The sequence below is a fragment of the Psittacula echo genome (genome assembly GCF_963264785.1).
Source record: "Psittacula echo genome assembly, chromosome: 17".
Taxonomy (NCBI): Eukaryota; Metazoa; Chordata; class Aves; order Psittaciformes; family Psittacidae; genus Psittacula; species Psittacula echo.
This window is the reverse complement of record NC_137753.1, coordinates 6,291,891-6,304,528: the sequence shown is the minus strand read 5'-3', so window position 1 is coordinate 6,304,528 and position 12,638 is coordinate 6,291,891. Positions and strand designations below refer to the sequence as shown.

Below are 12,638 nucleotides of genomic sequence, written 5' to 3'. Positions count from 1 at the left end.
CTAAATAAAAGGCAGATCATCACTTTGGATAAAATGTCTTGGGTAGATATGTCCTGATGAGTGTGGTGTCTGGAGATTCCTGAGCTGATCCCTGTTTAGTGTAGGTATGGGGATCTGAAGAATAGCCATCTTCCAGAGTAGCATGGAAGAGGGGGGAAGGATGTTGAAATATTTATGTACATTTGTATAATCTGTCCTTATTTTTCTACATGAGCATTTGCTGGAAAATGGAAGTAAAGCAGAAAGTCAAAGTGGACTACTGTTTTTCTGTAAAAACTAAAATGGCTCTTGCAGTCCATCTCCAGTGCAGTGATGTCCTCATTCCACTATTTTACATAACAGGCTTGATCTTTAGGGGTAAACAAGTAGGAGTATATAAAAAAGAGGTCTGAATATGGTTGCTTACTGGGTGGCTGTCTGTTGAAAACAGAAGTTCAGAGTGATTTAGAGGTGACCATTGTGTTAATGTTTTTCCAGTTAGTATCCAGTTGATAGTTTATTTGTAGTGTGCCTGCAAGACCTTTGATTGCAGCTCTGAACCAGAAAACAAAAGCAAAAATAAGCTTGTGACTTACGGGAATAGTGCAGTACCTTGACCACAATGAGTCACTTCGTTACTGGTGAGATGGGAGACTGCTACTTGTATGGTTTTTATCAGGGGTTTATAAACAGGAGTTCATAAACGCATGTGGCGGATATCTGCATTGGCACACCTTTTTAAAGTGCAATATATTTGCTGTTATACTTGTTAGCATATTTATTTCTACCAATGTGGGTTTTTTCTGTGGTGCTATTCTGAAAAAAATACTTGTGTCTCTCTATAAAAACATGCGTGTAGACAAAAGCGGGTGACTGAGTCCTGTATTGTAAAAAGGAGTGACAGAAATGGATGTTTTCACGTAGTAGCAAATCAGCAATGTACTTGTCTTGTAAATTGAATTGTAAATTTCATTTGAATTTACTGTTAGGAAGTAGAATTAAAAGTGTATTTAGGTCTGAAGATTGGAACGGTATTTTTCTATATTTGCAGCTCTTGGAGGCTTCTTGTTTTCTGCTGATTTCTCTTGACTAGTTGCTGTTTAATAAAGTTGAGGTTTTGTGTTTGTGATTTCTTGGCTTATTTTCTCAGTTATCTGAATAAACCTTCCTATGGTATAGCAGTTTATTTGGTTACATGGAAATAAGCAAAGCTTTTTTTCCTAATGGACAATAGGCAGTAGATTTTTGTGTTCAGAAAATCATTGTTTGCCTATTTTTTTTCTCCTTTCTTATTCTGGCAGTCTTGAGTAACTGAACATGTTTTGCAATTAAATGCCCACAGATAGTGCTTCAGTTTCTATCAAAAGCATATTTTAATCTTTAAGAGTTAACATGAACTTTAATTTTTTCTTTTTTTGCAAGCTTTATTTCAGTGAATACATTGAAAATTGTGAATTAGAGCAAAATACTCTAATTACCGGCATATCATTGAATTGGAAAAATGTAAGTGCCCTGATGTTAAAATAAAACCAAAAAATGATCTGTTCAACTAAAAATTAAAACAGAGAGCCCTGCTGTGTCTCAGCCCCTCGTCATTAGGAGAGCACTGTTGAGACTTTCAAGTTTTGTTCCTGGTTCTATAATGAACGTGTTTTTACTGGAGCAGTGATGTAATGCATGTCCCATTTTCAGCTTCCAAAATAGCGTTGATGCTCTTATGTCTGGTTTTTCTTTTTGTCTGAACTGGAAGCAGCAATTCCAGTTCTCTTTCAAAGTGCTTTTTGATTCTGAGATTTTTATTTTTTTAAAAAGACACCTATAGAAATTATAAATGTGGTTTGTAAAATCATAAGGTAAAACCTAAAAGTACCATCGGATTTAGTTTGGAAAAGGTGATCTGTAGTGTTAGCTTTGTATACAACTGCTTGCTTTTGTTTACACTTTATTCCTAGCAGGTGTCTTTGTTTCTTTGTGAGGGAATATTTAAGAATTCTGAAGTGTAGAATTCAGAAATAAGGTTAAAAGATTTTTTTGTTTCAAGCATTTTGTTTTACTGTGACCACAATATTTCCTTAAACACAAGTGCCTTGTCTATTCTTCTCTAAAGAAGTACAATCTGTTGCTTAACACTGCCTCTAAATACACTTTTCTGACACTCTTAAGATTATATGATGCAGTAAATCTTTTCTCTTTTGTGTTTGTTTCCCAGATGCTTTAATGTCTTGAGAAAGAGTATAGTATTTTTGTACTCATGAGATAAAATGGCAGGTAGTGGTTTGAAATGAATGCGACTTTGCTGTATTTTCTGGAAATGAATATTAAAAATTCAAGTTACTGGTGAGTGTGCTTCATTTTTGGCATAGAACCTTTATTTTTTCTTAGATACTTAGTGAATCTTCAGAGTTTGCTGTGGTAGATGTTACTAACAGTATTTAGGTCTTTCACTCTCAGATGCAGATAGATGTTGCTGCTGAGTTAGGAGGAAAGGTTGAATCAAAACAGTTGTTGCCCCTGTTTGCTGGAGCTGCTGATGTGAGTTTTTCCAGAGTACTAACCCAGTTGTAGGCTATTGCTACCTTTAAAAATGATCTAATGTGGTCATCATCACCTCTTTAAACTTAATATATCATATTTCTCTGGCTGACAAGTCAGAGCAGTAACATTTTCTTTGGGGCTTTCCTCGAAAATCTTCAATTAGACTTGTCCATCATCTGTGTGTAGCTAAAAAGTCATTAGCTTATGAAATGAAAGCTTGTCTGCTTGCAGAGATGTACACTGTTGGCAGCTATTGATCATAGGTGCACTAATATTTGTGTAGCAGTTGTGGCATTTGTTTCATATTTTCTTGGTTTTGTTGAATTTTGTACTAGAAGTTAAAGTGCAAGTTTAATGTTACAGATACTTTGTCTTCTTATGTCATCTTTCATTTAGATGGCAAGAAAACTAGTGATTATACGTAAGTCTGCAAGAACTCTTTAAGTTCTGGGCTTTTTTTCCCCAGTGCAGTTAATCTTGCTTTCTACATCGTTGAGTTTGTTGTTAATAAAGTAGGTAAGAGAGGAAGGAAGAAATGAGGAAATATTTTCAGTCTCTTTTTCAGTTACAGAGCTCATATAAGAACTTGTCAGTACTGCAGGTATAAGTGTGTTTTAAATTAATAGCACTATAAATACTTGTTGAAGCTTCTGCTTTACCGTAGCTTAATTTCTCATTTAATTGTTATTTTATGGTCAGCTGGTTCCTCCAGTAACTTGTAGCTGCAAGTGTATAGAGTAGCGCAGTAATCTACCTAAACTGTATTATGTGGATGTTTAAATACATCAATATGTTAAGATTTGATGTAATCTTCTAAGAAATGCTGTTGAGAGGTTGGACTATAACCAGTTCTATTAAAGCTGGATAAAGCCTTTATAAAATTTGTAAAAATGCTAGGCTTTTTTTTTTAAAAAAAAAAACCCTCTTTGAAAACAATATTAATTCAAAGCAAAATAGTGTTGAATTAGTCTATGAAATACAAGAAAAGTGTATTCTTACTGCTCAAATGAAACAGAAAAGTTTTGACTGCTTTTCAAATCTTTGGCTAATTTGCTTAACTTGGTGAGAAAGCTCATCTGAGAGGAAGTTTTCAGCTTGACAGCACTTTAGCATTGAGCCCTTCAACCCATCACTTAATTGGTATTTAGTGGTTGTGACCCAAATTCTTTATGTTTAGTGGCTGAGTAGCAATAGTATTGAAGAGTTATGGGTTAAATGTCTTCCTCTTTTACTCGGTGTTGAAAATGATGTGTGTATTTCAGATGACTGTCATTTACCATCATGTAGCATATATGTGCTTCTTCCAGGAGGTTTTCAAGTGTTTTTCCAGTGTTCAAGGCCAGGTTGGCAGAGCCTTGGGCAACATGATCGGGGATGAGGATTGGCACTGGTTGATCTTAAGGTCCTTTCCAACCTAAACCATTCTATGATTCTATTATTCTAAATCACCTTCTGGAACTGTAACAGCAAATGGTTATGTGAACAGTTAAGCCCTTGTTATTGAGGAACTAATAATCTTCACTGTGAGGGAGGAGTAAAGGTACGAATAGGCACCTGGAGACAATAACCACTTAAACTGGCAGCTACAGCTATAGTAGCTCATCAGTCTGGGCTGTAAAGTCACATCAACAAAAAGCTCTTGCTTTTGTTGTCTTTAGGTGAGTAATCATTTTTTGTTTTGTAGCCAAGTATAGGAAACCAAGATATTTGCTACTAAAAAGTTGGTTTTCCCACTAGAAAATGTTTTGATGCCTTTTCTGCTATCCAAAATATATCATTTATAAATTGACATTGTGTGGGTATTGTCTCAGTGAACAATGAGTAGGAGCACTGGATTTTTCTCTGTTATTCAGGCCTCATCTCAAGTACAGAAGTTTTTGTCAAGGCAAGATTTAACTGTCTCATAAGTGACTGTGATTAGTAGTGAAACCTGTAGAGCATTCCTTACTTGTCGTACTTTGGTGTAGGCTGTGTTCTCTGTAATAGAAGAAATCTTAGAAAATCAAATGCTTGGGATGTCTTATTCCTAGGAATTGATTTCCTTCAGATGTTTAAAAGCTGTCCAGATGGAGCTCCTTTATCCGGCAACTGGTCTTTGCTGGCAAACTGTAAAGCCCACTGAACCAGCTGCAAAACTGGAACTGAAATACAGATGTTTTGGCTTTTTGTGTAAATGCTCATGCAATATGGACATATTGGGACAAAAGGGAGTTAATCTTGGAAGAGCTGTATACAACTGAAATATCCTTTTCAAGGAGTTTTTTCCTTTTCTTAGGAATTTCTTAATGTAATGTTTCTAAGACGTTTGGCAGTATTTTCACTGTTATGCAGCATTAAGAATTCTTACCGTGCAAAGATGTGAAGGATTATATATGAAATTTATTTGGAGTATGTGTTTGAAGTATGTTTTCCTGGAATGTATTTTAAGTTAAATGTTAGTATTTATTCAAAGTACTTGGTGAAGAATCAGTTAATTGTTGTTACTAAAGACTAGGAATAAATAGCAGTACTTGAATGAAGTGCTTTAAGTGATTAGGTACCAGTTAACCTCCAGACAAGGGAGTTGTTCCTTTATGGAATATTCTGTGTCACGGGGAAGGATGGGGTTTCCAGCCTCACTCGCAATAATGGTTTTATGTAGGTATTAAAAAAAAAAAAAAAAAAAAAAGAAGACTAAAATGAAGGAAGCAGGCTGATGTACTAGACTTTTAGGTACAGCATTGTTCTGATTAGTTTTGTGTTGAGTCCTGGGTTTCCAAATTTAGTGCCTACTTGATCTAGGAAACCTTATGAAATCTCAGGCTTCTGCTAAACAAGAATGCCAAATGCATTAGTGTAACAAAATACCTCAGTAAAAGGCTTAAGTTTAAGCAAGAATTTCCTGTTTCTAATACGAGAGCTTGGAGACTCAAATGCATACATTCTGTTAATTCAAAAACCATTAAAGGTGTTTAAGAATGCTTTGATACTAAATTCTGACTCCTAAAGTTCTTAAAAGTACTTAATCTTGACCAAGCTCCCTTGTTTTTAAAAACAAATGAAACATGTTTCTGTTGCTGCATCATTTAAAACTGGAAGAAAGATTAACGGGAGATAATAATCTTGAGATTATTCATGTTCATTTGAGCTATAACAAATCCATAGCTTGGAGCAGATTTTATTCTTTTCATAAAGCAATATGCACCTTTGTGACAAATGCATTAGGAAGGGATCCTCCAGGTTTGTGTGTGCTTTCGCTGTACATTTGTAGGTAGGTACGTGTTACAATTGTCTGTTTTTCTTTTTAGGGCTCATGTAATCAAAGGAGTTTCTTTGTTGTGTGTGTCTTTTCAGAACACAACAGGAATTCAAAATGAATCAGGTGAGTATGAATGTAAGACTTTATCAAAATGCTTAGATGTTAGTTAATAATATTAAAAGTAAACTATCCACTGTAATAGAAATGCGCTCTGAAATCTTCAATGTAATTAAATTTCATAATCCTCCTTTCCACAGAGTGTGTTTGTGAGATTTATTTTAGTTCATTTCATGATGTAGGTTTTTTGTGTATGAGTTGCCTTTAGCAGCATGTAAGTTACTACTGTTGGCACCTCTTGTAAGAACACCTTTTCCAGAAAAATTCATTTCATCCTGAGGCTTTTTGTAGCAATTCAACTCCTTATGAAAGTGCCTTGAAAATTGAAGGCTTCCATTATTTTTTTTAAAGCTTTTCTAACCACTTTACCATTTCAAATGTGCAGTGAACAATCAGTCACAGAAATTGGTCGATCAGGATGTTTCACCCTAAGCTTTTTCCCTAGAATCAAGTGAAAGGACTGGGGAAGCATATTTTATTTGTGGTGTGCCTATGGGGATGCAAGAATATCCTGACTGAAGGGTGTTGTTTTAATCGGTGCCAAGTGTACAAGGCTTTCCTTTGCATTTGTCTCTCCAAGTAGGAATCACACATCTGTTTGTGTATATTGTGCACAATTGTATTATTTAAAGATTACTTACAGAAAAAGTGCATCTTGCCTTAATTTCCTCTCGTAAGTACTTTCCTCTTTGGATGATCTTACAAAGTCTTTTTGGTGTGCGAATGTGAACATAGGATGTTACATGTAGGAATGCCATTTTGAATTTACCGAAAAAGTCGGTTATGTACAAAAGTCATATAAAATGCTTTGTATACTTTTCTTTATTGATTCCTGTATCTTTTCTAACATGTGCTTTTATTACCCTTTATGCCCTTTTCTGATCAGCAGCATTGAATACAGCTAGCACTTCGCTCTCACTGATGCTACAGGAGTATATACATAATACAAGCAAATGCAGTGTGCAGTGGGTTGTTAGGATGTTTCCTTTTATTTTTATTTTTTTTACTTGATTTAAAGTAAAAAAAAAAAAAAAGTCTTCAATATGTATGTTCATTAAAAAAGTAAAAACCAAAATATAATCTCCATCACAGCCTTGAAATATGTATTGTAAAAATACATACTTGTATAATATACACAAATAGAAATTATCGTACATATATATATTAAAATGACATTTGCATTAGCACAGTTTTAAGCCTTAGCAGTCTACTTTGGGTAGGTGGGTTAACTGTTGCTTCACAAGTTATTTTTAAAGACTTGAAATCTTTACACCTATAAGATTTGTTTTGATGCACTCAGTGCCTGTTGCTCTGTCTGCTTAAGTAATAAACCTGCTTTAAGAGTCATTCTAATAAGCTTTGTATTCTGCTAAAGTTCTGAAAGCTGTGGATCCTCATCTTTAACTGTTATCCTTGACTGTTTCCTTTCCAGTTATGTATCTGTGTCCCATCGTGTCCTATCTGTTGTGTTTCCCTGCTCCCAAACTGTTCCTAGAACTGAGATTTCTGAATCAAAACAAAGCCTTCATCTTTCTCGTTGGGCTTTCACATTTAGTTTCTGAAGTGCACAAGAGCTCATGTTGCTTTTTACTGTTCAATGACCATTCATAGTAAGTTTGTATTTAGCATCAACCCCATGGTGTTTTTCCTTGCAGTGCCCTTGTCATTTCATTCACTGTTAACAAGTTGTGGTGCCAGGTCTGTATAAGAAATGTTTTTGCATGATGCCAAACATCTTTCAAGTGTTCTTTCTTCTTATCTCTGCTTTTGGTGTGACATCAGTGACCCTGAAACTAATTGGTCTATTGTTAATAGGGTTTATATGAAAAGACTGTTAGTTTTGTTGTTTATCCCATAGAAATCTTGAAGAAGGGAAAGAAAACCTTTTCATAAATACTTCCATATGGCCGCCTTGTAGTAAGGAGAAGGCTTAAAAAAGCAAGCTGCAGTTGGAATTAGTATTTTTAGGAAGACTGCTGTCTCAGGATAGACAGGATTTGTTTTCCTGTCTGTTTTTAAAAGAGGCCTTCCTTTAATATGTAAACTCCTTCACTGAATATGCTGAATAATGTATTTTAAAAACCCCAAGCAAACATGGGGGTTTTATTGTCTCTCAGACTGCAGTAAGATAGAATAGGAAGAAGGTTGTGTGCTACCTGGAAAACTGCATGGGAACTTCCTAAAAACTGGGGTGGTGTCTGTTAGCAAATGACACCCGCACTTGTACTAAAGCTCCCTCCCCACATTCTGTCAGATTTTTTTGGTGACTCTTTAAAGTATTTCCAATGCATCTTAAATTTTCAAGTACCCACAGTGAAATTGTGGCTGAGGGGTGGCTAGATAAGGGTCTTGGACAGAGACACGTTTCTGCTTCTGACTTCCCTTTCTCGTACTGTCTGGTTTGTGCCGGCAGGCTTAGTCCCTTCATCTCCTATTCACAGCTACCTCTTCTGCCAACTCCTTTTCAAAACTACCTCCTCTGACTTCTCTGCCGTTCCTCTCTCTCTCAATAGTATCCTTTCCTTTATCTTTTCATTTATCTTAATCCTCTTGCCACCAAAACATGACACTGACTGACTGTTTGTCATTCATTGCACTGTTCAGGATGATTTTTTTTCCTTTTTGCTCGGATCTTTGGTTATCTGTAAACATCTTTTTTACAGGTACTGTTCCTGCTCTGCTTAAATACTGCTTGTAACATTATAATCCAATTTGTGGTTGCTCCATAGGTACAGTTATGTTGAAAGTGGTGTGAAAAATTGCTGAATGTGTTGAAAGGTACTGTCAAAGTGATTGCACTCTGAATTTGATGGAGATAAGAGAGTTTCAGTTAAGGCACCCTCAGATGATTTTTGGCATTGTTCTTAATTCGCTTCACCCTGGCTGATTTGATTGAAGCAGTGTAATATTCCTGTTGATCTTCAGAGTAAGAAGCTTGAAAGTGAAATAAGCCTCAAGTGCTTTTGTAGTCAAAACTGAAGTCCTGGAGTGGGTGAAAAATACTGTGTTAGGACTTCAGTTAAATGCAGAAGTTGGCTGTAGGACATGCACCATCCTTATCAACAGGAGATTTCTTTAAAATGTGGTTAAGTGTTGGTGGAAAAGTGATTGAAATACAGTATTTCTTCTTTTGGTAGACAGACATTCCTTGGGGACAAGCTGCTATCTGGAAAATGTTTGAAGTAGCTACATTTAAATTGCAAATAAAATTGCAGTGATTTGACTAAACTAAATTGTTGTTTATTTTACCGTTCAGTATTTCGTTACTTATTACCATTCGTTTGAGGTGTGAAATGTATTATGTCCTAGACCATAGCCAGTTTTCTGGTACTTGTGATGTCCTTTAATATGGCAGGTGTCAAAGGAGTCTGAGCGTTGTGTTCCCTGAATGTAGCTGCTAGTCTTTGATTTATGTAGGCAGGTGCAAAATAAAGTTCTGATTCTGAATTACTGCATACAAATAAACTTAAATGATGGAACAGTTTTGGGATATTTATGGCTAAACTGTTAAGGAATATGCCAGACGCGTCAGAGAACACAGTGCAGGTCCTTTCCAACCCTAACTATTCTATGATTCTATGATTACACTTGTCTTAAATCAGTTGAGTCTAAATTTTAAAGTTTTGGTAGGTTAAAATTTATCCACAGGCTTGAGATTTTCCATTGTTTGCCTGGCTATGGTTGTAAAACAATCCACCCAAACTCCAAAATGAAACCCAACCAAAAACCCTGCCCCGCTTTCGTTAGCTTGAGACTAGAAGTGCATTGTTCTGATAGCTGCCTTGTTCCTTCTCTCTAGTCCCCCTCATCTGTGCCTAGATATAATTTATTAGAAACCACAGTGAAAAACAGGCTTGGTTCTCCTCTCATGAAATCATGGCATAATGTACTGGAATGACGTTTAGGTTTCTTTGATATGCTGAGAGGAGTATGTTTCTTTTTTGTTGGAGACATGGCTTCTTGCATATCAGTTCAAGGCTAACAGACGTCTGAAAATCAGACTTCTTTCATCGCTTTTTTTCCTTTTGGATTGTTGGAAGAGCAGAATAACACTTAGCTCCGCTTTGAATAGCCTTCAGCTATTACTGCTAAAGAATAAGGATTTATTTTTATTTCGCCCCTGCTGGTCTCTTCACTCTCTTGGATGGGATGGGATTTCTGGCATTCTATTCCTTCTGTGGTTTCCAATTTTGGGGTCTTTCTCCCCCACAAATAGCTCTCAAGGATGTGTCTGTGCAGCTGTTAGGGCTTACGAAGGCAGCAACAGAATAACCTTGATATGACTCCAGTTTTATCATATTTCTTGTTGTTGCTGTTAAAACTGGCAGAAGACATTGTAACTTAGTCAGAAATGCAGAGAGTAATTACTATACCCAGCACCCTCCCAAAGACGGAGTGCCAAGTAGAAAAGGTTGAGGAGCTCAGTTTTGCTTTTTTCCAGTTTTTTTTTTCCCTGAAATTGGATAGCACGTAGAGATGCATTTTTAAATATATTTCAGTAAACTTTCAGCATAATGTATTTCTGTAGTGCTCAGTGGACAATGCTCTGAGTACTACTCTGTAAGAAAACTGCTGGCATATTCATGGCAAGAATAATTTCCAGAAAGCCAGGGTTTACTTGGACAGCTGTAGTGTGGCCCAAGTTGTTGTTACTTCTCAGTTTAACACCTCCTAAAGCTTGCTCAGATCTTAAATATAACATCCTTCATCATCACTGGGAATTGTTTCTGACCAGAATGATTGAAATCTGGTGTCAGAGGGCAGGTACTTTAGGGCCATTGCATGTGGTTCAACATATGACTTAATTCTCACCAAGCATAACTCTTTCAGAAGTGGACAGGTTTTATGAGAAAATACATGCTTGTAATGTTGAAATTCTGGTCATTTTTATCAGGAAGAGTGTTTTAGTGGTTATAATTAGGTAATAGAGCAAATTGCTTAATGACAAGTCTGAGTAGCATTTATTGTGTTCTACAAAGAATAGTGTGAATAATATTTTAAGCTGCCTATTGAACCTCGTAGGCTGCTTAAATTGTAACTAATCACTTACTAGACATTCATAAATCATTTATTAGCTTTCTGTTGCCTTTCAAACTTTAAGATAAAAATACCTTAAAACCTTTTGTATTAATTACAACCTGCTGGCTAAAGGATTCTGAGCGGTTGATTTATTTAGGAATTATGATTAGCAGAATTCAGAAATAATAGCTTTACGACATTCTTTAAAACCTTTTATTATCTCTAAAAGCTGCTTTTTTAGCTCATTCTGTTGGTTGCAGAGCAGTAAACTTGACATGCAGATACTCTAATGTCAATCTGTGGAGTGAAATGGCATGTTCATAGGTCATAAATAGAGCAGTAGAAAGACAACAGTAGACACAGAGTAGCTCCATGAAGTACATTAAAATAAAAGCTTTGCAATGTCAGCTACTCTACTATGAGAGTACTACGCACATTACTAGTCCCCAGGATGTGCAGGGTAGCTTGTCTCTGTCACCTAACATTCAGTACTGAGTAGTACAGGGTACATTCATGTTTATGGCAGAGTAGATGGTGTATCCCAAGTGCAAGTTGTGCTGCGTACATTGGAGTAGTTATTGTACTGCAACATCCTCGATTCAATAGGTAAAACTTCTCATTTTTATGAACTGTATGTACTTCTTGGAACTCGAAGTATGGTTTTCTCCATAAGTTACTGTTTAGTCTTTCTTACAAGTGATACATTTTCACATAAGCCAATACCAGAAACTACTTAGAAATAAAGACTTGATAATACATGTGAAATTATCCTCAGTGTGGTGAGTAGCTGATGTCCTGGCTTTGAGCTCTGTTTCCAAAGGCATCACTTGTGTGTTTCTAGGCAAGTTATTCCTGTTACTGATGCTTCACATTGTTTTTTCCTTTATGCATAGGGGCATACGCAGTTGTTTAATTGGGAACTTTAATGTGCATGTTTAGGAAATGATTGACAGAATCAAAATGGAAGGTCTGGACCCTCAGACCATAAGTGCTCTGGAGCTGGAATTGCCCTTTGGTTTGAAACTAAGATGTCCTTTTACTCTAAGGGGGAATACCAGTTAGTTTTCATTATGAACACAAATAGTACAACACAAGGGCACGCTCAGGAAAATTGCAGTATATCTCAGTTTTCACTTGAAAGAATTGAAGGATTCTTTAGCAAATATAGAAAATGGAAAATGCTCAGAATTGTTTAAAGTACAAATAAATATTTTCAGATTTAATGACTTCTAGCATTTAATTGCCTACTTTTCTATTAATAGACATGCCTTCAACAGTTAAATATATTTTTTCCCTCCTGTTGGTCACCATTATTTTTTATGGACAGATATTTACGTTAAATCAAACAGAAAACAAAACGGCTGGTTGATAAGACATACATGTGTTTTCAGTCAACCTCTTCATTAATGCTGTCAGTTCTGATAAAGATAAGCTACATAGAATTGACTGGTTTGGAAAACACCTTTGAGATTATCAAGTCCAACTGTTACCCTGGGACTGTGAAGGCCACCACTAAACCATGCCACTCATCTGAAGGTGATCCAGTCAAGCCTGTATGATTTTACTAACCTTTACTGAAATTTTCTTGCTAAGAAAGTGCTTTACTGGCTCAAGCAGATGTATTTGATCCACATTTGTTCTGCATTTTGTAACAGAATTTGCAGAAGATGTTCAGTTTACATTATACCTCTGTTTTAGGGACTTCTACCATTTTATTTTTGAAGGAAACCAGGATTTTAGAAAACTGTTA

The 12,638-nt window shown here is 36.0% G+C and overlaps 1 protein-coding gene across 1 annotated transcript in view; it reads left to right on the top strand.

Annotated features, from left to right (window-relative positions):
* Nucleotides 1–5,866: 5,866 nt before the first annotated feature.
* Nucleotides 5,867–12,638, top strand: part of PRDM2 (PR/SET domain 2) — a gene marked incomplete at its 5' end in the record, with an annotated part of 53,029 nt that continues 46,257 nt past the window's right edge. Inside the window, one exon of the mRNA XM_080630999.1 lies at nucleotides 5,867–5,875. Within this exon, the coding sequence (XP_080487125.1) occupies nucleotides 5,867–5,875 (9 nt within the window). The remainder of the gene's footprint in view (nucleotides 5,876–12,638) is intronic.